Source organism: Fringilla coelebs (genome assembly GCF_963513975.1).
Source record: "Fringilla coelebs genome assembly, chromosome: Z".
NCBI classification, from domain to species: Eukaryota; Metazoa; Chordata; class Aves; order Passeriformes; family Fringillidae; genus Fringilla; species Fringilla coelebs.
Genome location: NC_140031.1, coordinates 22,969,918 through 22,994,714, shown reverse-complemented (window position 1 = coordinate 22,994,714; position 24,797 = coordinate 22,969,918). Strand labels below are relative to the sequence as shown.

Here is a 24,797-nt window from a genome sequence, read left to right as displayed (position 1 = left end):
ATTTTTAACATATTGATGAACCTTTGCAGGATTTTTAATTTTTAAACTGAGTGCTGAAGTAAAGAGACTGTTTGTTATGTTTTATTAGCTTTTATTTTAAGGTGAATGTCTTGGTGTGCTTTATTGTCTGGTCCTGCCACGACTTCAGCTGAGCTGAAATCAGCATGGTAGACGGAATTCTGGTTGCAGCAGAAACTGTACACACAAATAACATGAAGTGACAACTTCATGACAACAGCTTTTAAAATGAACTGGGTACTGAGGAAAATCCTGTGCCTGTCCCCAGATAATCAAGTAGCTGAAGCAGGATTCTGATAGTTGAAAAAGTTGAAATAAAGTTTGGTGTTGCTGTGGCACTGGACAGACATGCTAACTGCATCTCCCTGTTTCAGACAGCAGTAATGCATTTCCTTCTTACTGCATGACAAATATATCCTACTTTATATTCCAACGGAATAAGAGCAAGAGGTCTTCGCTGCTTCTTCATCCCAACATCCTTCAAGGATTTATAATCACCACACTTTCCTTCTTGGCAAGAGATGAGAAGGCAGCATTTAAAGATGAGCTCAGTGTTATTCCAAATGTTTCACTCAGGAAACTAAAAATCATGAGTGTTGATAAAACTATTAGTAATTACCTCCTTTTCTGGCCTATAATGCTTTGAAGGATTGCCTTGAAGTTGCCCGCCCTCCCTCCCAGGAGCAGTGACCGGGACATGAAAAACCTGTGAAAGGATTTTTGGTGTCCTGTTGTCTAAGTCCCTTACATGAAATTACGAGTTGGTTGTAACAGAAGAATCTCATACTGAGGACTTCTGGTAGTCTTGTCTATCCTGAACTTCATGGTGATGACCAGAGAAAATGGCTACACACCTTGGGTCCCTTTGAGACCCAAAGACATACATGGGCATTGTGTTCAAATTAGTCTACACATTATAGCTGTACATTTAGAATTGCTTTTGTGTTTTAATACTCTGAGCTTAATAGCAGGCTGAGCTTCATTGGTATTAATTTCTGTTTCTCATAAAGACCTTAAAGGTGTACAGTGTCTTGCTGTGTAATGTTTTTCCTCTGACCTATTGATTTTTGGTAGTAGTCCTCTACCAAAGGACTGTGGCATTCTTTTGCATCATATCTTGCAAGTCAGTGGGAGGGTTGTTGTTGAAGAAAACAAAATGTTAATCAAATGCAAACCAATGATTTGATTTTTTTTTTTTATTGCTGACATCTTTAAAACAGAGAAGAGAGATGAAGTGGTATATTATGACACTTACGAAAGTATGGAGGCCATGCTCGAAAAAGAGGATATGGCAACATCTGTACACTTGCAAAAAGAGGAGCTGCAAAAATTGCAACAAAAAATCCGCCAGCTGGAAGCAAGGCGTGGACGTATTTCAGCCAAGAAAGCCTACCTCAGAAATAAGAAGGTACCGTTTAATTACCTTTTTTTTGGAGATAATTAGCAAATTTAACAGAACTTCAAAAGGTTTCCTTGCAGATACAAATTTCCCGGAATTTTTGTGCGTTACGTTCATTGTTTGCTAAAAGTTTTTTTGCAGAATACTAAATAAAATAGCATGTATTATTATATTGATACATTTAAGATTCTGTTTACCTTTCTTCTAGCTGTAAAGGAACCTTCAATTACTTTGAAGTCAACAAATAAACTTATTTCTATTAACTAATCAGAATACTTTCATGCAGGAAGTCCATGCTAGAATGAATGTTTTTATGAAGAGTAGTTTTGTATATGTTTGCCAAAGAGAACTTTCAAATGTGTTTCTCACTAGTGAGTTCTATTTTCATTCTCTTACCATCCTTTTAAACTTATGTCATGTGTTGTTGATATTCTGTGTTTGGCAGATCTATAGGAAATACAGTCTATATTCTTAATTTGTAATTCTGGGTGTGCTATTTAGGCCAAAGTTTTGGGAGACCATTGTAATGCTTGTTAGAAAATCAGTTCCACCCCATACTACGTACTGTAAAACTATGCTGAAATGTCAGTTGACAGGCCTCATTCTGGATTAGAATGAGTGATCAGTTTGGTGTTGGGTTCGCAGTCATGTCCTTAAAGTGAAAATGACCCCTTCATATAAAGAGTTCTAGCAGATTGACAATAAACCCTTCAGGTTTATTGTCAACCCTCCACTTCATAATTAATATCTCTATTTCTGTACCTAAATCTGAAGCATAACGGAGCAAATGAAAAGCTGTTGATACATTTTATTTTTTGTATTTTGTCAACTACTGCCTGGTTTCTAGTTAGCCAATATGGAGAAGACTGCAAATAAAGTATTAGAAGAGAGGTCTCTTGTTTGCCAATTATGTGAAGTAGCTTGCTTTGTCATTGTGTTTGTTTTACATGAGTTTGTAAAGAGAAAAGGTATCAGGAACGTTGTTAGTATTTTAAGAGAATTTACCTGTAGTGTTACACTAATTTTCACAGGCTGTAGTATAATAAGATATTTTCTCCTGGATATGAGAAGACACTGCTGGCACCTTACAGAGTAGACAAACCTGTTTAGAAATGACAGCCTGTTTGCTGTTCTTTGCTTAACTTACTGGAGTTCACAGGTCAAGAAGAAACCCTGAAGCAGGAGTAGAGATTTTTTAGCATGCCCATATATCTGTATAATGAACTAGTCACCTTCAATGGCTCATTTGTTTCAGTGTTATGCTATGATAGAATACCTTTTTAAGCTGAAGGAGTTGGTTTTGGCTGTAGCAGGAGTAGCAGCATGCCTGGTTGTGCACTGTGAGAAGATGCAGAGCTGTGTGTGGTAGTGTTGCTTTTCTGCATCTGCATGCAGGAGTGGTAGTGTTGCATCTTCTCAACATTGTGCTGGGATAGCTGTGGCTATACTGCTTTCAGGACCTGAGGTAATGTCTCCATGTGGAACTTGGACATCGCATCACTCTCAGAACTAGTTCCAGCTCTCTTACATATGCCATTCTTTGCAGTTGAATGCTGCAGGGAGATACTTAGCTTCTAAGAAAAATCACAGAGTAGAACAACGTGTGTTTAGACTTACAGGAGAAAATAAATGATCTTTATTTGAACAAAAAGAAAGGGCAGAATCTGTTGTGTGCCCTTGTGTAGCACTTGTTGGGCAGAAAAGAATATGGCCATTTTTTAGCTTCTCTTCTTACTGCTGGATAACACAGAGTCCTACTAAGCTTTCTGGCAATTACCTAAAAATAAAAGCTCATAGATTTGTCTCATTTCTGTAAGCAATCTTTGCATTTTCATTGGTATTTCTAGTGGTACTGTAAAACGTTCATGAATGCCATTTAAGGTGCTGGTGTGAATAATTGTATTTGTGGGGGGAAAAAGGGATTCTTGCTCTGAAGTGTTTGGAGGTTGAGTATGCAGAACTGAGATACAGATGGGATACAAAACCAGACTGTAGATGGTGAGAATGAGGGCAGTGATGACTGAATGCTATGTGAAGAAAAGTGACTTTTTGAGGGTGAATATGGAAAGTACATACTGTGTGGTAAATCTGTGTCTGTCTCAATTAAGAAACATTTATTGTTGAACTGAGATGAGAGTGTACTTAATGCTTTTCAGATTGTGTTCCTGACTTCGTGTGTTTCAGCAAAGTACCTTAAAACAGACTGGTGTTCTGTTTTGGATTGGGTTGGTGAGATTTAGGTGGTGGATTGGTGGGATTTTTCCTTCTTTTTTGTTGTGTGGTTTTTTTTTTAAGCTTGTCAGTTCTGTAGGCAAAAACAAAAAGCAAGCTGTGCATTAAGTGGTGTACAGGACAGTCTTGTGATATGTTTAGAATTTACAGTCCTTTCTCATTATCAAGATTTTGGCAACTGAAAATGCCCTTAGGAGAATGTCTCCTTTCTAGCAGTAGATATCAGGATTAAGGAAACAATAGGAAATTTTTCTCTATCATCAGTTTTATTGTTTGGAAGAAGGTAATTTCATCATCCAGCCATTTGAAAATCTTTTCTATTAAGGAGATAACACAGTGAAAGGAAAGAAATTACTTTTTATAGATGCTTTGTAATTTAAATATAAACTTCAGTGACTATAGTCTCTATTTTGTTTTTCAGAACTTCTTTCCCTAATTTTGCAGATGATGCCTCAGTTTTGCAGTGATGTTGTCAAGTAATCGTACCAAGCTTTTATTTAGAAACTTTTGGTAAAGGTTTATTGCAAACATAATTCAGTCATGACTCTAGAATAACTGAACTGGCATTTTAAAAATTCATGGTTTTACAGAGTTTGATATTTTTCTACTGTACTACTGTACTACCATGAGGATAAACTCTTCATTTTCTTTTTTTAATGCAAATCTCTTTGCATTTGTTAAGCAATCATTTCCTGATGTTCCTGTCATCAACAGTGAGTTAAGAAATAAATTTTTAATAGCAGTTTAACTTTTTTTCCCTTACTTCTAGAGAGCTAGCTGTAGATTTTTCATGCAGGCAATTGCTATTGTTATGCCAGTCTACCCCCTGCTGGCTACACATTAGTATTAATTAGATGATCATATGGAACAAGCAGCTGGTTTATTAGGGAGCTAGATTTATAGCAAGGAGTCACGGTGAAAAAAATGGTATAGAAGGTATCTTGAAAACTCTGAAAAAACAGAGTTGTGATGAAATGAAGTTATTTTTCACCTGGAAAGAGTATTTCTTATCACAAGCAGACTGGGAAAAACAACTGTTTGGTGAAGCTGTTTGGGGTATGTTCATAATATAGAAACTTCTATAGAAAACTTCCTCACATACTTTTGTGTTCATTTAATAGGGCACCTTTAGAATTTTGCAGGCCCACATTTTAAAGCACAGCCCATGCCAAAATAGGTGTTATGAAGATGCACTGACAGCTGGCATAGGATTATTGGTATTCTGTTATTAACTACTATTACAACAACAGCAGCATAAGAATGTAACTACACTGAATGCTTTTTGTAAAAAGCACATGACTTCTGCACATGAAAAGCTAGCCTTTTAATTGGGATGTTTTTTAAGCTGAAAGCAAGACTCACTGGAACTAGTTAGATATAATACTAATGCAGATCTCTTTTACATATATTACATATTACTAGTCTTAAACATTGTAGTTCATGCAGTGACAAAGGTTGAAATGGTTCCTCAGCTCTCCCTTTTTGTCTCTTTAATGGAAGTACAGCTCGATACTGTGAAATCAGTCAGTTGATTAAAGGAAGAATGGGCATTACTTCTTGTTGCTTTCCCAGTTACATACAGTTGATCAACATATTTCTTGAGGTGTGGCTCTTGCTGGACGTAATTTCACAGGGAGGTGCTAAGCTCATCCCTGAGAAGTGTCTAGATTTGGTGCTGGATGATGGTTGAGTGGTAACAATGGCAGTGCTGGGTGGACAGTTGCACTGAATGATCTTAAAGATCTTTTCCAGACTGATGATTCTATGATAATGTGCCTGCTTCCCAGTGCTTAGAAGTAAGGACTACCTTGCATGTGCAGTAGGCTATGTATTCCTGCTCATACACCCAATTATTATGTTTGGTTTTATTGTTTTGGTGTTTTTTGCCGGAGTTCATCGGTATATATGGAATTTGTCATCTGCCATAATCATCCAGTTGGTTTTCTTATAGCTGGCATCTGGGTGTTTTTTATTTCATCCTTTATTTGAAATCACTTAATCTTGTCTACAAGTAGAACCCTGCATTTGTCCCTCTGAAATTGCAACCTTTCCTTTTTTCCTTAGACCGTTTCTGTAATTAGTTAAGATGATTCAGATTTCTAATCCTGTCCTGCAACATGTTTTCAGCCCCTCCTAATAGTTTTTATTATTTCATGTCAAAGAGATCTAATTACATTGAAGTAGGTTGTTTATTAAAACTAACTCAGCACCAAATACATTTTGGTCAGGTTTGTCCTCTTTACATACATAAAATATCTTTTGTTATTGCATTTAATCAGAAATGTTTAAATACCGATGCTAAAGTGAAAACATTACATAAAATTGTGCCTGAGTATCTGAGACATGTCAAAAAACCCAAACCATGCTTAACTTACATTTTCTCATTATTTTATAATATTTAAAACATAAATAGAGGATAAACTGTAAACTAGTTAGGAATATTACAGAAAGTTGTTCGGATTTTCTGTTAGTATAATGTAGCTTGCTGTGTCTTTGAATCACAGAGATGAAATATTTTGTACTTTTTCAGCTACAAATTAAATTGGTTGACTGTTCCAGGATTAACTGCTTTCACCAGGGGAAAGAAACCTTCAGAAATAAATACAAAACCCAGCAGTGTTTGGCTGTATATATGTATGGACCTGTTAGAACAAGTCCAGAGTAGGTCCACAATGATGATCAGAGGGTTGGAGCACTTCTCCTATAATGACAGGCTGAGGTTGTTCAGCCTGGAGAAGGGAAGGCTATGGGAAGACCTCAGTACAGCCTTTCAGAACATACAGGGAGCTTATAAAAAAGAGGGAGATAGTGCCTTTTGACATGGCTAGATATTTTACATGGGCGAGAGGGAACAGCTTTAAACAAGAAGAGATTTTAATAGCTGTTAGAAATTTCTTTACTCTGGGGGTGGTGAGCTGCTAACACAGGTTCCCCTGAGAAGTTGTGGATGCCCCATCTGTGGAAATGTTCAAGGCCAGATTGGATGGGGCCCTGAGTACCCTGGTTTTGTGGAAGTTCCCTGTCTGTGAAAAGGAGGTTGGCACTAGATGAGCTTCAAGATGTCTTCCTACCTAAGCCATTCTGTGGTACACCTCTGATGAAGGTGGGACAGTCTTTGCACAGAAATCTTTGCTTTTGTCAGTTACTTGTATACAGCAGCAACATTGATGGTTTTACTGTCCTATACAGGAACACTGGTACTGGTTACTTTTTTTATGTGATCAAAGCATGTCCACAGACAACTTGCAGAAGAACAGCTTTTTCTGCATTTTTAAGCATCCAAAATAGTCAGGTTTCTTTAATCCCTTCCCTCCTTATTTTTGTGCTTTACTCCATCAGCTCCCTCAAGCAATGCTTTCAATGGCAAAGCTCTTTTCTCAATCTACCCAGAAAGTCATACTGAATGATGCTTGAGGACCCATCAGCTCCATGCTCTGTCTGGAGTCTCCAAGCTGCTAACATTGCACGTTCTTGCACAACTGTGAGATTTGCTTATGACTGTACGTCTGACTTTGTTCTAGTTCTGCGTGGTGCTTGTACCAGGTCTAATTCCATTGCTCATACTGTCCAATTTTCTGGCCCTCAATATCATCCAATGAAGTTGTCTATCTACTTGAAGTTTGACTCTTTGACTGTTATCCTCTTGTGTTGTAACATGGCCTAGTTTTTTCCTTGTTTGTTTTTAACCTATTCTTATTTGCAGACGGTGTAACAAATTCTTGTTTTAAACCAGATGTTAGAGATGTGAACTCAATGTAATAAGTGAACACAATGAATTGTAACAACTTTATTCCTGTCTGTGCTTGCTTAGAGTACATGGAAACGATGAACTGACATCTGTAAATGGGAAGCTGTCTATTTGAATAAACAGAAATACGTAGTACATTCAAGAGTTAGTTATTTTCCATGGATGCAAATACATGGCTTTAAACAAGGGTTATGAAGTGTTGACAGATTGGTGATTTTTGCTACACTTATATTGGTCCTGGAGAACAGACTTTCCAAGCAGCTGTCACTTGGATCTACTCTTTTGATAGTTAAAACGAATAGATTTTGGGGTTGTCTGGCTTGTTTTTGTTTTTTTTTAGTTACAGTTCATTGTAAGTTAAATGAGCCTGTATGAAATAGGCTCTGCAGTTTCTATTTTTCTACCTGCCATTTGCTAAATATGACATTATGTAAATCTGTATTTAAATTGCATGCTTTATAGGTTGTGTTTTGTGTCGCTGCAGGAGATCTGTATCGCAAAGCATAATGAGAAGATCCAGCAGCGTCACCAGAGTGAGAAGGAGTACAAAATGCACCATACTGTTCAGCTGGTAAGTTTGAGTTTTCTGCTGTTGAGCTTAGCCTGTTATTAATAGTTTGCATTTCTCATTATATATTAATTAGGGGAGCATTGAGAGTGATAGCTCTTTCAAAAGATGCTGTGTATCCCTGACCTTTGCACCATGGATTTCTGTGTCATATTATGCTGGCAAGGGAGAGTATATAGTTGTGTTAGGAAAATATGGGAACCAAGCAAGTAGAACAGTTCTGTATGCTAGGTTGACATTCTGTGTGTTTTGTTATGTTTATCATCATGTGCACATAGATGATTCTGAACACCTCTGAGTACCATGTCCAGTATGCTGATAGGAGTAAGGAAATCACACATATTTATTCTTGAATCTTAATAAGCTTGGTTACTACTTTTCTTCCTTCTACTAAAGCAGTTACTGGAATTATGTTACATAAACTTATAGTTCCAGATGGATGCTCCATTATTTTTTTCATAGTCTCATTGCAGAGAATAGACCAGCTGGTCTCTTATGCTGTAGCAAATAGGCTTATCTTAAAGAATATTCAAATTTTGAACTAGGTCTTGGGAGCTGATATAGTATCAATATTTGATAAAGATCACTGACAAAGATGCATTGAAATCCAAGTCACTTTAATTCAAGCTTCAATTAGATTAGTGAAAGTGATTCTATTTCATCCTTATACATTTTTAACATTGATATTTTTGTCCAGGAAGTCAGCTGCATAATTTATTTTATGGAAAGGCTACTTGTCAAAGGCAGTATGTATTGGAATATTCTTTCAGGAATTGAAAAAAAAAATTCTTTTTTTTCATCAGTTCTTATAATAAGACAGAGGAGGTTACTGTGTGGACTGTAGGCCATTTATAGTCTTACAAGTAAGACCTGACAAAGCCAAAGGACTTCATTGTCTCGCAAGTACTGCAGAGCTTTATATTATGGGGTGGCCTGCTTGAATGATACAAAGAACCTTATGCTAATTTTTTGTGCTTGTGTGGGGTTTTTCTGGTAAAAATGTGACTGGAAAATTCTAGCATTACAGTAAAATGTTTTAAACTACTAGATTTCATTAAGAATTTTGAAAAGATTACTCTTAGGAAACTTTGGAAAAGGGGAGTCCAAATTTGAAAGCAAATCCAAATAAGAATTGCAATTTTACTATTTTACTTAAAAGTGAAACAAAACCAAATACACAAGTCAGCCAGAACAAAAAAAAAAAAAAACAAACACCTTGATTTTGAGACTGCTTCAGGAAAAGTTTGATCTGAACGCATATGTAACATTCAGGTACAGTGATAGAACTACTTTTCTTCCTTTCTTTATGTTTCTGTTCTAACTTCTCTGACCATTGTTCTTATTTTCTTTTACCACATGCTTCTCCTCTTCTTCACCTTTTTCTGTTTTCTGTCCTTACTATTTTTCAGACATGTTCTCATCTTTCTCTCCCTCATGCATCTATACTTCCTTCCTTCCAAATCACAGGAGTTGGCTTTTTGTGAAGGACACCAGGCCACTAGCTGACTTATGAAAATGGCAGGCAGACACTGCTTTTGTGGTGACTGAATGAGAGTAAAAGGTTCACAAAAGTGATCAGAATTTTTGATTGTGAAGATACACTTTCAAAAGTAATATTAAATGCTGTGAGTCGGTTTTGCTCAGGGTTTTTGCTTTGTGGTCAGCTGTTACATCACTTTTCCTGATAGCTTCTGAACTTGCATGCAGTGAAATTCACCTTCCAGTAATTAGCTTCCATTTCCAGTAAATTTGACTGAGAAGTGAGTGTTTGTTTCAAAGGTAGCAACTCTTGCTGAAATTCTGTAAGAAAGAATGATTAGTTAAAGGAGATGTACCCAAAGATGTTTTCCATAAGGTAAAATCGCTGTACAAGAAAAAACACAACCGTACCAGGTGCGAGGAAGAGCTTCAGACCTTTACTTAAGTGCAATTACGTAAAATCAAGCTGGATTAAGTAACAAAAGCTGGTGTAAATACAAACTTATATTTACTGTAGTAAATGTAAGTGTGAAAGCATTTACTTAATTTGCTTGCTATTGTGTTCAAAACTTTGTGATGCTGAGTTCTGTGAATTCCTGTACTTTGAGAATACTAAAATACCTTGTTTAAATGGACTGCCTTGCAATTTGGACTGTCATTTTGCTATTGGAATGAGGGGGAAACGATACTGCTTTGCTCTTTGGCTAATTTATGTAATTTTAATTCAAGGGGGCCTGTCTAAGTATAGCATTCTGTCGCTTGTTATTTCTCATCTCTCAAAGTAACAAGTCTGCCAAGTGCTCCTGTTCAAGATTGAAACATTTTTTTACTGAGCTTTGCATTTTTTTGAGAAAAGAAACCAGGAAATGTAAACTATTTTTTAAGGGGAAGTCCAAGGCCAAATTTTGGGGTTATGTTTATTTGAGAAGTATCTTTTTAAGTAACTCTTCACATTTAGAAGAAGAGTTTTTTTCTAGTGAAGCAAATAGAGCCCTAGATATAATATTTACATGTTTTCCATATATTTTCTCAGAAACGAGATCAGCTGCAAGATGAAGAGGAAAGAAAGAGCTCCTGGGTTAGTCAGGAACGACAGAAAACGCTGGACAGACTTCGTACATTTAAGCAGGTACCAGAAGAACTGTTGTTCTTTTCTGGCCGTTTTCTTTCCCAAAGAAATTCTCACTCATTCCAGTAATAGCATTCACTTTCCTATTAGTGATTCTCTTTCATTGTATCATTAACTGGTCTTTGGAAAATTCACAACAAAGTATGGCATTGGTGGTAACAAATTCCTCTAGCTGTTGCATTCCCAGTGCCATAATAAGTTTCTATTTACTTTTACACCTATACCTTGTGACAAGACACTTGGCAAATATTCCTGAGAAGTATAATCTTAACAGTACTTCCCACAAAGAGCATTGCCCCCTGACATGGCCCCCTGCTCCTGATTGCTAGAACACCTGCTCCTTCTTATTACAATGGAAGCGTCAGAAAGTGCATACAAGGTAGAATGAAGGGGAAGGAATAAGGAAAGGGCTGAAAGTGAAAGAAAACAGAGACTGTATTAATTGGTGTAGACTTTTTGTTGTATACATTAAAATAATAAAGGTATGAGAAGTTAATTTGCTGGAAAGTTGTCTTCTTCAGCAGTATTTCAGCAGTATATTCATGTCCTTATTTTTTGCAAGGCTCCTGAATTCTGTAACTTCTGTAAATTGAAGCAAATGTACTTGTTTTAACCAGCAACTGTTCATGACCTGACTTTTTCTATTAACATACTAAGACTTTAGGCTATTGCTTTAGGCCTTCCACAGTTGTGCAAAAAATATTACACCTGTCTTTCAGAAGCAGCTTAATTTTTTGTTTTAAAAAGGCTATGGATGAAACTAATATGAAAAGACTGATAACGAGGCAGCAAACTTAATAAGTAAATTAAGGCTGAAAAACGCTTATTTTCTCAATATATACTGTTTAAAACAGTTTGATTCCCATATAAGGCCAGTGTGTTAAGTCAGGACTGGTCTGCGCTTGCAGAGGGAGCCATTGACCAGGTTTAGAAGAGGAAAGCAACGGGGAATTTTGAATTTCAGTTCCCAGTAAGAAAAGTTTTGAATGTGTAATCTGATTCTTAGTAAAATTGTAATTCTAACCTATGTATTTCACTGATTAGACTAATAAAATTGTGGCTTAAATAAGAAAAAAAATTATGAATAATTTTTTGCATAAAGCTGAGGATATATTTGCTTTGTTTTTACGTACAGAGCAAAATAAAAATTGTTTGTCAGAAACGACAGGTACGTAAAATCTAAAATAGTCCATTGCAAGTGCTTACATTATTGTCAATACCTTATTCACTTTAGCGGTACCCTGGGCAAGTAATACTTAAATCGACCAGACTACGGCTGGCTCATGCAAGAAGAAAATGTGCAGCCAGCTCAGTGCCCTCTGTCGAGCAGCCTCAATCTTTGCCAGCAACCATACAAATCCAAGAGAAGAGTGAGGAGGTGGAATTGGAAAAAGCAGTTCAGCCTTTGCAAGTGCAGGAATCCACAAGCCTAAAACAACTTCAGGATGTCTCTTTGCCTCCTAATGGTGTTACCTCTGAACTGCCCCACGTTAGCACTTCTCCACTCACCAATGACCAGCTTCAGCCAGAGACTGCAGCTGGAGTACAGCTTCCGCCTGCTTTGCCTCCTCCACCTCCACCTCCACCTTTGCCCTCCAAGGAAGATGCCACCAAATCCTTAGAGAAAAGTGACAGCTTGGTTAAACGTCAGAGTGTGGAGAAGGGAGTCCAGCACTCTTCTGGTGTCCCACCAGCACATCTGTTCGATAGCAGTCAGCTAGTCAGTGCCAAGAAGAAGCTTAAGAAAACTGGTGATCTAGAGGGTTTACAGAGGAGGAGAGGTAATGTTTTAATTTCTGCATATTTAATTTAAAATTTTTTGTTATTAATTTAAAAATTGCAGTGCATATCAGTTCATCTTTTGAATTGCTAGTAGGAAAGTGCATGCTGTGATTAATTTATTACTAATGGGAAAGTTGTTAAATCCTTTTTAGCTGAGAGATGCTGGCAACTTGAACACTAGGGCTTTTACGACAGCGTGGCATACTTGTTCAGTGGGAAAACGCTTGTGAAATTGAGTCGACATTATCCCATGTTAGACTAGATAGAAAATGGACCTAAATGTTGTTGAAAAGAATATTTATGTGTCTACTTACTGCCTGTAAATATTCTATGTTTCACCTGAGGATGCAGTGTTCTATTTAATAACAGAATAACAATAATTTTTATGTAGTGCTATTGTTTATTTTACTGACTCACACTTTATCTTGCATTTTTTTTACAAAGCCCCTGTTGTGTGTGCAGTTTTATATGCATCATAATATGACAAATATAAATTCAAATCAATTATCCTTCTTAAGAATATTATTAATGTCTGCAGCATCACTCTACCTGCTGCTCCATATCCTCTGAGATGTTCCAAGTTTCTAAGTGGCTTCAGAAATTTGTCTCTGTATGACAGACGGGGCATTACAATCTGTCTTTCCTCTTTCAAATGTATAATACTGTGTTCTTATATATTTCTCTTCTCATTGTGTCTTTTCTGTCTAGGCCTTTAGTGGGATGGACAAAGCTTATTCCTAAATGCAAAACAGGTTTTAAAAAATATATTGTACAATGTACAAAAAAGAACCTGGAGATGGATATGTATTGATAGAGAGGTGCTGCACAAATTACATGCTAGTGTATGCAAAGTGTTTAAACTTTATTATACTGTATTATAAAGCATTCTGTGGGATGAAGATCTTTCCCACTTGTGGCTCTTACAAGAGCAAAAGCCTGATTTTTATTTTTGCGGAAAACTAGTTTCAAAATTAGTGATAAAGGAAGGATTTGTCATAAAGAACTATCTCTGACTTATTTATTTTCATTAATTATAAAGGAAGACAATTTTTATAACTGTGCTGGGACTAGATGCTAACAAATACATGAACCCAGAGAAGTAGGAAAATGCATGCTCTTGCAATTGACTATATTGCTGCTTCCCTTGCTGGCTTGTGGAAATAGTCATGCAATAGGTAAAATTAGCCTAAAAATGCATGTGGTAAGAATGGATCCCACACTCCAGTATGTAAGACATGTACTCATTACCTGAGTTCCAAAGTAAAAAAAGATGATGCAGTAAACACTTCCATTTACGTTAAATCCTTGCAGTTTATTTGACTTTCCTACTGCAAACAGAAAAGCCACATTGTTCAGAAAGTTTTTCTTCCTGACAGGAAGTTAAGTGGTTACAAAAATTAAAATTGTCTGTATAAACCAGCTTTGACCTGGTAATAAGGAGGATTATTTAGAAGCTAAAACAGTATTGGAGCTACTATTATACTTCTAGTATGGACTATCATATTAATAGTATGCAGGCACTTTTTGGTCAGTAGGAAATAAAAATTAAAACTGATGAATTTTGTGAAAATAATACTGAAGGTCTTTTGATTTGCTGCAGTGAGTTCCCCAATGGATGAAGTGCTGGCTTCCTTGAAACGAGGCAGCTTTCACTTAAGAAAAGTTGAGCAGAGAAGTCTCCCTCCTTTTCCTGATGAAGATGATAGCAATAACATCTTGGCACAGATCAGGAAAGGCGTGAAACTGAAGAAAGTACAGAAAGATGTTTTGAGAGAATCCTTTACAATTCTGCCTGATACTGACCCTCTGACAAGGAGCATCCATGAAGCATTGCGAAGGATTAAGGAAGCATCACCTGAGTCAGAGGATGAAGAGGAGAGTTTGCCTTGCACAGACTGGGAAAACTAACCTGTAATTAAGCTACATTTAAAGATAATATTTCTGCAACAGTTTTTATAACAGTAGGAGCTAAAGCTCAGGTTGTGCATTCTAGGAGACTTAGTAGAAATGTGACTAAGCTGTCTGACATCCAGTGTGATAAAAAATGCACGTATGAATTGCGTATCAATGACTTTTCAAAGAATTTAAGGTTTATATTAAGGAAAACCTCTTTTTAGACAGTATGTTAGCCTTTTACTGTTCCAGTACTTCTGCTGAATATTGACAGGATGACTGCAGAAAAAAAGCTCTATTTTATTTAGTAAATTCTGAGGGACGGTTCCCAGTTTATCTAAAAAGTTTAAAAAGCAGCACAATCACCCTGAGATACACCTTATACTTACTTTCTAATTATTTCTAGCCTTGTAAAAATTGGGTATGTCTTATTTCAGACTGAGTAATTTTAAGTGAAGGGCAGTTAGGTTTGAATGCTGAACACATCGAAATCTCATGGGTTACCCTGAATGGCTGACTTCTTATGGCTTGGTTTTGGTCTCTAAAATCTCTGACTTGAATTTCCAGGCTATAAACAGCAAATATACAATTTATACTTCTGCTAGTCATATGAATTCCATGAACTTGCAATAATACTAAGCTACAGTGCCTGAAAGTACAGATATCAGACTTCAGCAGATGAAATTAATGATTTCAGAACAAACCAAAAATTGGTAAGAGATCAGTTTCAAAATAATTGCTGCATCAGCAGCACAAAGTTATCTGAGACTGCAGCAGCAGCATAGGGCGCTTCTCTGTGGTGGCTCTCTCATGTTATACATTAATGAACTTGAGTGTGAATGAAGGTTTCCACTAAGCCTAAAATCTGAGAAACCAGAGGCATGACAATCTGCAAAGAAATTAAAAATCTGTTTAGAAAGGATAATTAAACAGAATGGAAGACAAATATTTGTAATCCTTGCAACACAGTTAGCAGTAGAAAGAAGATAACCTTTTGAATGTTCACAATCCAGCATTTCTACCCTGGTTAGTTGTTACCATAGCTGGAGAGTGATTATTTGTAAAGTGCTACGACTGTTTAAAAACTGATTCTGACTTGGCACATCATCTGCTGAATGTTCTTATGATTATGAAATACTGTCTCAATCTGTTGGTTTGGTGTGGTATTTTCAAATTACAATATTTTAATTTTTTTGATAAGGAAAATAAATGCTGAGTTCAATTCCTCACGAACTAGCCATTGGCCACCCTAATGATTTCACACTGTTTAATTATGGCTTGCTCCTAGCAGTATCAAAGGTGCTGCTAGTTTTGGTGTGGAAGCTCCAGGAGTGGAGATGTGCTTAAAACTCTTGCTGAAACTCCAAGTGAAAATAATTTTGCTTTCATGTAACTTCTTTCTATCCTTGCATATTGAAAACTCCCACTACCACAGCTTTTCAGAAATCAAGTGACAGCTATAAGAAAAGACATGTCTTGGAACTAACTTGGCTTTCTTAGTGCAGTTGCAATTAGACTGCAGGCTAATTTCCTAGATAACAGATCAAATTTAAACTTTGTGATTTGACTTTGATTTTAGTAAATCTATTTGACTGTTTAGGATTTTGTTTGCATTTTTTTGGCAAGATACAAAGAAATTTTCCAAGACTGACTTAATTTTTTAAAAAGTCAAATTGGTTGACCTCCTAAGCATTTTACTTTGGAAGTGCATCTTAGAAATATTCTGTGGTCGTTACCACATAGTGTAAGTATATGTTTTTCTCTGCTATTTGCAGCCCCATAAAAGGAGTTCAGAATGCAGGCTGAAAATAACTGCTACATGGTCCCTGATTGTTGTCTCCTTTTTTACCAGTCTACATCTTGCTGAAGTCCTGTGAAATCATTTGTACCTAAAAGCAGGGTTCAGTGTCAGGAGTATGTGCTCCTTGTTCTTCACATATCTGGGATTTCCTTTCTCTTACCTATGTTGTATTTTATTACAAAAACAACCCTGTTAGGTGTTGGTTTAGGTGAGATTATTTAACACGTAATAGTTTAGATTGAAAAATGGTTGTAAAAAATAGCTCAGAAATAGCAGAGATTGAGACAAAGCCCTTGAAAAACTCAACTGAAAAAATGCTTTCCATATAGATGAGCATACTTGCTTGAAGCTACAGACTGGTTTACAAACATTCATCATACAAGATTAAAATAATGAAAATTTGTTGTAGAAATAGCAGGCTAGTATTTTTTACTGTAAGGTCATCCACTTAATATCATGATTTAAGATTGACCTACTGGTTTTTAACTTGTAAGTGCAACACATGGCAAAACAGTAGCATAGAGATTTTAGGTTGAAAACATGTTTACAGAAGTGTGTTGGCACACATTTTCTATGCATTATGCTTAATTATACGTGTCTCTGTATAGGCTAAGTGTAATGCAGATATTTGCCTTACAAAAGGGAGGCTAAATCTGATACAGTGATGTATATTTATTAAGTACCAGAAAGTTCCTTGATATGTGCAAAGTGAGTATTAGCAGTGCTCAGTGAAGTGTTTTCATTAATTATTAAAGTGTGACGACAAAAGTAATAGTAGCTAATTCTTGCAGGAGATCTAGTAATTTCTTGTATTTCCTGTTCTGTGAGTTAACTTCTACTAAAGTTATGACTAACCTTAAGAGCAGTTCTTTCCAGACACTCTGAAACATGTAATAAGATACTGAGTCATTCTGTATATTGAAGTAGCTGAGTGAGCAGTATAAATGTGTACTAGCTTCTGTATGAAAAATCTGAGAGATTACTGGTTATCGAAAGTATACTGAGAATATCTGCGTATGAGTACATAGTAGTGCACCATAGTACACTAAGAGTACTGTAAGTAATGCAGAACCTGAGTTCCTGTCAGTGGTGGACAAAATAACAGATAACAAGGGAACTTTTGTTCCCTGTAGTGTCCTAATCCAGTATTTTGGGCCTCTTCAAACTAATCTGTGTTAACTGCCAGTAATACAAGAAGGCAAAAAAAAAGTTCTGGTCATATGTGTGTTCTGGCTCCAGAGTCACTGTGTCATTACCCTGGGAGCAAAGAGAACCTTTGCTCAGTATATTGCGCTGCTCAGTATATTTATTGCATGTTAGAATTGCCTAATATGTTGAGAATATCATAGAATCTTTGTACAGCCGTTTAGCTTTTCAGATATTCTTTTTTCTTTCTTCCCAAACAGGTGCTTGACAGCCACCAATGTGCGAAAAGAAACCCCAGTTGAAGATTACTTTTCTTCTGCATTTCTGAGAATTCAGAGCCAGCAGTTATGACCATCAATTCCACAGGAGGCTTTCTTTGACAAAGAAATAGTCTTTCTTTGGCAAATAACTCAGTACTTGGAAAAAAATGGCCTGAAATGTTAATTTCAGATCACTTTTTTCTTTATTGGTTCAAACAAATTCTGGTTTGGGCACAAAGCTAAGTTGTTAAGACATGCATTTTATACTATCAAGAATGCCCAATTCTTAAGCACTTTTTATATTTGTGTTAGTAATGTACGGCCAGTTAAGTGAGGGGCCCATTTTGAGTTGGGAGACTACTTGCTGTTAGAGTAACTTTGGGGTTCTAAACCAGCTGTAAAATGGCCCCTTCACTGCACTGAATATCTCATGTGCTTGAAAATTCAACGAAATGGCTCCCTGCAGAGAAGCTTGCTGTGTAGCAGTCTGATATTCCAGAAAGAGAATTCCTAGTTGCACTACAGTAGCTGAAATTCAGTAACATGCAACTAAGATTTTTTTCTTCTTAGCTTGAAGAAGCATATATCAGTATGAAAAGCAACAAGTGACCACAGCACAATGAGAATTAAGAGTTGAATTCAGTACATATTCAAGAATGTGTTTGTTTCCATCATGATATATTTAGCAAGACATACTGCAGCACCTTTTTAGAAGGTCATGTTTAGTCTGACATCTTTTTAAAGTAGACATTTTCATGCTTTTTAAAAATATTTAGCTATGCTGAACCAAGTTAGTTATACTTTTATCATTTGTTATAAGAAGCAATATTTTGTAATTTCATACTTAAAAATATTTTTCTCTTTTGGTTTAAAATGGCTTTTGATTAGTCTAAGCAGCCTTCTTTAAAAAAAGCTCAAAGCACTTAAGCATTCTGATAATTGAGTTGTGAAAATCATGCTATTCTTGCTGGTTTTCATTATTCCCTTTAGTGGCTGCGAAAATGTTTGTATTTCATACCCAAAAGCCTACTGGCTGAAAAAAAGTTTCTTTTGATTCTGACTGTTTTATTTTTAAAGGAGAGTTACAACTTCCTCTGCAGTAAATACTTAGGAGTAGTCCTAAACCTCATGACTAATGGCTGCAGGCAGCTACTCTTAGGATACCACAGTACCAAGAGGTATGTTAATATACAGAGATACAAGTAGCCTTGTACCACCTAAAAACCTCATGTGGTATTAAAAATCAGCCCATTACACTTCTAGGAAAGCTGAATTTCCATTAGCATTTTGTTTTTACTAGTGTAACATACACTGTGTTTGAGACATACACAGTCCCTGTCCTTTGTGTTGTGTGGTCCATTCACTGTTCCTCTTTTGACAGATAAACTACTTTATGGGGATCTGGGTTCTTTTAAGTGGAGTTACTCATTGCTGCTGTCGTGTAATGGAACACGTACTGTGTTAACATTTATAACAGGGGATTTCACGTCTTGCCGTTTACTTACAGAGAGAGGAGCAGGAGACCTTACCTTAGCAATAGGCTGTGTGATCTAAAGGAACCTCAGCTCTGGGACCCTTCAGTCTATTGAAGATGTTTTGCTGTGGCTGTCCAAAAATTAAAGCTCTGTCAAACATCTCGGGAGGATTTTCTTAACCATGTTGCCTTACTTAAAAAGTTAGTGAACATTGATTTTCAAAGCACCTGCGAGCAGCGTTACTGTAGGATTGTATAGATTTTCCTGTGTTAGTTGCTAGGTCTCTCTTTTTCAGCTGTGTGAAACACCTGATACTGGCTTCCCACAGGCTAAAACTACATTATGCTTTTTTCTTACACTTATTCTCCAAATTCTGTGTTACATGGTATGGTTGTGAGCTGTCTGATGCTGTGTTCATGCAGCAATTAGCAGTACTTTCAAGGTTCATCATAATCATTCGACACTGCCTATACCATCAGCTGTTTTGTTCTGCATTTGTTTGTGCTTTCAGTCACACCTCACATTAAAACCAAGGTAAGCAAATAATTTTTTTGCTGTAGCACAAAACAGAACTTTGATGTAGAATGGTAATACACATTATACATTTCATCTGAAACTTAGTGCTAAGCAAGCAACTTTTATGTTCATTTTTTCCTATTTTCCAGCCTGCAGTTTCATTCCTTAGAGTATGCATACAGAACACTAGCAAAATTTCAAGCCGAGGAAAAATAGTGTAATTTTAAAGTATTTGTGCAGTGGTTCCTTTGCACAACACGTTTGTCTGCTGTTTACCACTGTGTTGTTATCAAAATAGCTCCATGCTGTACTCTACTACAGTTTTGAGATGTTTGCCATGTGGTCTGTCATCTTTGCCTTGAAAAATGTGTGCATGATTGATGAAAATTACTCTTCTTAATCTGTTTCATATTTAGCTGAAATCTTAGATTTCTGTAGTAGCGTAGTCTCAATAGAAATGGAGTTCTCATATGAGCATGTATTTTATGGACACACAAAAAGTAGTTGTTATGCTGAGCATAGCAGTATGTATCAGTTCAAAACTGCCATCTTCTATATGGAAAATGAATGGATTTGTTTCTCACATCCTGCTCAAAAAAAAAAAAAATCCTGAATTGAAATCTCCATGAGTTTCTAGATGTCACAATTTCACGTAATTTTCACTTTGATATAAAAATTGCATACGTAGTGTACACAGGCTAATGCATAAAAGGTACCATCCTCTGCCATGTGCAATTTTCCAGTGGGATGGCTACTGCAGAAGAAGGGGAAAGTTTAGTATATTTACAAGAAACCTAGGGAAATTATGACAGTCCTGCATTGAGGTCAGTTCCTCCACGGCTGAGAAAAGCTGTAATAATTGTGTTGGTCCGTGAGAAATCCTGGCAAGCATCACTAAGGAAAAACACGTAAACATGCGCAAGGAAAAAGAGCCTCCATAAAAAGACCTGCCTATTGATACTTTTCATTTTATTGTTGTGGCTGCATTGTTCTGTTGCTAGTTATTTATCTTAAGTAGTTTGTCGGCTTTTTGGCTTTTTTCTATTTTTAGAAACTTATTTCTGTTTTCAAATTAAAAGTTTTACTATGGTATAACTGATCCAGTGAAGTAAAGATTTGGGATGAATACTGTTTATTGTACAAATGCTTATGTAAGGACTGAAAAACCTTTTATGAATGGGAATAAGAAACTAAATACTCAGTTTCTGCTAAAATAACCAAAATGTAAGGTAAACAGCAATAGTCTTGTTCAGAAATTGAATTTGTATGAACAAGAATTTCATGTTCTAATTCATGGAGGTTCCAGATCCTTGACAAATGACCAATAGTCTTACTCACTTAACTGTATTTTCATATTAGTTATTTGTCTAGGGTAGATGAAGGCTTTTTTTTTTATTCTTTTCAAACATCACTTCTAATTTTTGCCTAGTTTAGTTTGTTTTTTTAATCTGACAGTCTGCATTCTACACCAGACACTTGTAAAATAAATTAGTATGATTATATATTGTGTACTTTTGTGACTGAACTGGGGATAGAACTCAACATACTTCACTACATTATTTGTAAAGAATCATTTTGAGTATAAGCACTATATTCTGTACTGTTTAATAATAAAGTAATGATAGATGCATTATTGAAGATGCAACTTATTGAGAAGAGGAGGCAGAAACATTTTTGGTTAATGTTACCCTTATTCCATTTGTTGCACTGAATTTCAGGAGTGTAATTTGTAAATCAAGTTTGCTCATGCGTGTAATCAGATTTTATTTTCATTGTAATGCTTATGTAATTAAATTACCTGGATGTATTTCTGGTAATGATTTCATAAGCATGGACAATATGTTGTTGATGTTTCGCACTACAGAATTAATGTTAAGAACAAGCAAAGCTTCTTGCAAAGAAAAGGAGTAACAGAAGCACCTTACTGGGAGAGCATGTTGCATGATTTCAGTTCTCTTGGAGCTGACAGACAGTAGGTCATCCTAAACTTGACTGCAAATTGCTCTTTGGTGTAATGATCACATCAACAAGTGATGGGCCACTTGCCCACATCGACATACTGCTATCAATGCTATCAACACAATGGCTATTTTTAACCTATAAATATACTGTAATTTAAGTTTTCCTACAAAGTGAATTTATATTTAATTGCTGCCTAATACATAAATACTTAGAATTTTTAGGAGGGTTGAGGGAGGGCGGGCGGGCATGCCAATATATTTGTGGGAGGGGCTGTTGCATATATGGGTCTTTGTACTTCCCTTTCAGTTTGACTGTTAATCCAAAACTCACAGCTCTGGCCATGGTGAATCTGCTACCTGACATTTATGTATTTTTATTGTGATTCAGGTCTTCTATATTCTGTGGCTCAGAGCTTCAGAATTTGACAGAAAAGGTCATCTTTCCATTCTCAAATGTGAATGCTCTGTACCTCTAATATGGAAAATGACCACGCAATGAATTTTCTTCTGCTGAGTTTTTAGTATTAATGTGTAGAGCATTATCTGAAGCTCATTGACCAATAGTGTTTCCATTGAAAACAAGTAGAAAGGATGAAGACCATTTTGGTGCATATAGTCCAAACTCTGCAGAGACTTTATTCCAGAGACTGTCACCTATCCAGGAATTAATTTGCCATAAACTGGCTTGATTTTCAGAGTATAAACATAGTTTTGACTTCTGAATTGGTAAATAGGTGTTGGGCATTGGGGATATTCACTTAACATCTTCCAGCGTGTTGTTGCTGTTGCTGTATGTTTTGAATTTCATTTTATGTGTATAGAAACGCATCATCACAAAAGGAAAGCTAAAGAATCACAGATGGCTGCAAGTTGTCTTACATGAATGAAGCCAGTGAAGCTTAAGGAAACTAACTTCTTTGTTAAGCCTGTAGAATAAATAAGAAATAATGAAAACAAATTTTCCATTCACTAGCTTTGTGCAATATTATCATTAGACTAAGACACTACTAGCACATTGTGCTTGGCTTTAAGAAAGTTCTTTAATTCCATTATATTCAAAAGGACATATTAAATGCATATTTTATTGTTAACAACTCTGCAAATTTACTATGCCTGAAAATGCTCAAAGTTATTAAGTATTAAGCACAAGTATGTTTAAAAAAAAAGTTTAATAACTAAACAAAGATTTCTAGCAATACCTAGAAACTAAAAAAAGTTTTAATTGTCTGCTTCTTGGTCTTTTTTCTTTAGTGCAGCTTTTCTGCAGTGCAAGTTTATTGCTGTGTCTTTCATGGGATTTTATTATCATGACTCAGAAATTTAAACCTGTACGCAAAGTACTGCATTCACCTTATTGTACATGCGATGTAACATCATACTCACAGTTTTGGTGCTTTAAAATTATTCCTCTTTTCTTTATTAAAGGATATTTATTTGATCACTGTCTTGGTTTTAACTTTGGTTATGTACTAGCATTTAAAAAATACTTTTGGTACAGTTTGGTTCCCGCAAAAAACAATTTCAGATCTAATTCATTTCAGTTCCCGTTGGTATTCTTACAACTCCTCAAATTCTCTGTTATGGTTTAATGGTAGGTGGTTGCATCTAAGCTATGTTGCAGCATGGAATATTCGTATTTAGGTAACATCCTTGTAAATGAAGCCACATGAACAATTTAAGTATTACAGAAGAACCTTCCTCCTAAATGATGCTGGGTTGTGTGTAATTACAAATCACAACCACTTTCCAGCTCTTGATCAAAAGACAGAAACACTATCAAAAAGGGTGAAAGTTTAGATACAAAAATGTTAAGAGCTTAGCACCCTTATTTACACCTACCATGTCCCTGACTGGAGTTCCTAGGTGTCTGTGGGCAAGTTCTTCCTTTTATTGCTCTAGCCATTTTGTGTTATTATTTATGTAGACCTAAATCTTGCAAAAATGGGTATCTTTATATTGTATCTCTTTTCCCTTTTGCTCATGTGTTTTTGGTGCAGTGCAGGTAGGTTCTGTTTCTAGCTGGTTCGTTAACATGAGGAAACAAAAAACCAGTGTAATTCTGGAACAGAAACATTTTAGTGCCATTACAATCCTGAGAAAACAAGAAAAAGGACATTTCAAAGAGCAACATGAAACCAACTTTGTATTTGCAGTGCAAATCTACATTGCAACACGTCTTGTACAAAATTCAAAGCTGTCTGGCTTTGGTTTCCTAGTGGTGTTTTTCATGCCAGGTAATAATGACTCTTAATTTTGGGTTATGGCAGAACATGTAGAGCAAGGAGGAAATGTGTTTTGAAATAATCAGTTCTTTGATCGTTGCTGACTTAAGTGAGAAGAGTTGTATTTGTGCCTGAGGTCTGTTCCTAAAGCTCTGGCAGTGTGCGACCTTGATGTGGGTGCCTGCACAGATTTTGCTCTGCAGGACAAACTGATGCTCCATCAGCTGGTTCTGCTTGGCATTGGCTTCAGTAGTTAAGTTGATTGTCTTTTATAACTCTCTACACTATCCATACAGGTTGGAAATGAATTTAGTGTATGCATCAGGATTGCAGATGAGTCAATATTACCTGTAGGCAGACTTAAAAGGCAGTGGTATGCCATGCAAAATAAGGCCTCTTGTTTGTACAACACAGAGGATGAAAGAACCATCTTTTTTTTTCCCCCTGCTTGTTACATGTCAGATGTAAATCAAAGGTACATTGTAAATAAATACTCAGGTGGCCACAGTGCCTCTGAAATAGGGGAACTACTGATACATGCAGGGTTTGTCTCTGTTCCACCTCTTAATACTGAACAGAGGCAGTAGGTACAAGGGAAAGAAGTAATAATGGAAGGCGTATTTTGCAGATGTTTTTTTCCAAAATCTATGAACTGTTGCTTTTCTCAGCAGTTCTTGCTGCTGCTTCCCATCATAGGGAGAAGCCCATTTCTTAGGCTTCATTCTTCCTGCAACTGGAGGAAGCTTAGAGGGATCCTGGACTGCCACAGTATCTCTGAATCTTGGGATTAGCAAGTCATCAGCATGTCACTGTCACCACTGCAGCTGGAGCTTTATGCTCAAGGCACAGATCACTGTCTAAATCTACCATTACAGCATTGTGCCACTGTGTTTTTACCATTTGTAAAGGAAGGTTATAATGTCCAAAAAAAAAGGATAAAATAGTGTCTTAAACCCTAGATGTACCATGTCAGCCATTTAATTGTTCCAGGCATCACTTTGCTTACACAACTGCCCTTCAGCAGAAAACCATCCCAGAGGTCTTCCCAAGAAGCTGCAGCATCACCATGTAACCTACCTTGCTCACAGAAGTGTTGCAAATCTCTGTCCAAATCTCCATCCTGCAGAACTGATCCCACAGAGAAGCATTTCTGCCCTTTCCCCCTTTG

At 36.4% G+C, this 24,797-nt stretch overlaps 1 protein-coding gene across 1 annotated transcript in view; it reads left to right on the top strand.

The window, feature by feature from the left end:
• Positions 1–21,629, top strand: part of JMY (junction mediating and regulatory protein, p53 cofactor) — a 62,952-nt gene extending 41,323 nt beyond the window's left edge. Inside the window, exons 6-11 of the mRNA XM_084225060.1 lie at positions 1,239–1,426; positions 7,882–7,968; positions 10,478–10,573; positions 11,808–12,354; positions 13,956–14,266; positions 17,456–21,629. Of these exons, the coding sequence (XP_084081186.1) occupies positions 1,239–1,426; positions 7,882–7,968; positions 10,478–10,573; positions 11,808–12,354; positions 13,956–14,263 (1,226 nt within the window). The 3' untranslated portion in view covers positions 14,264–14,266; positions 17,456–21,629. The remainder of the gene's footprint in view (positions 1–1,238; positions 1,427–7,881; positions 7,969–10,477; positions 10,574–11,807; positions 12,355–13,955; positions 14,267–17,455) is intronic.
• Positions 21,630–24,797: the final 3,168 nt, after the last annotated feature.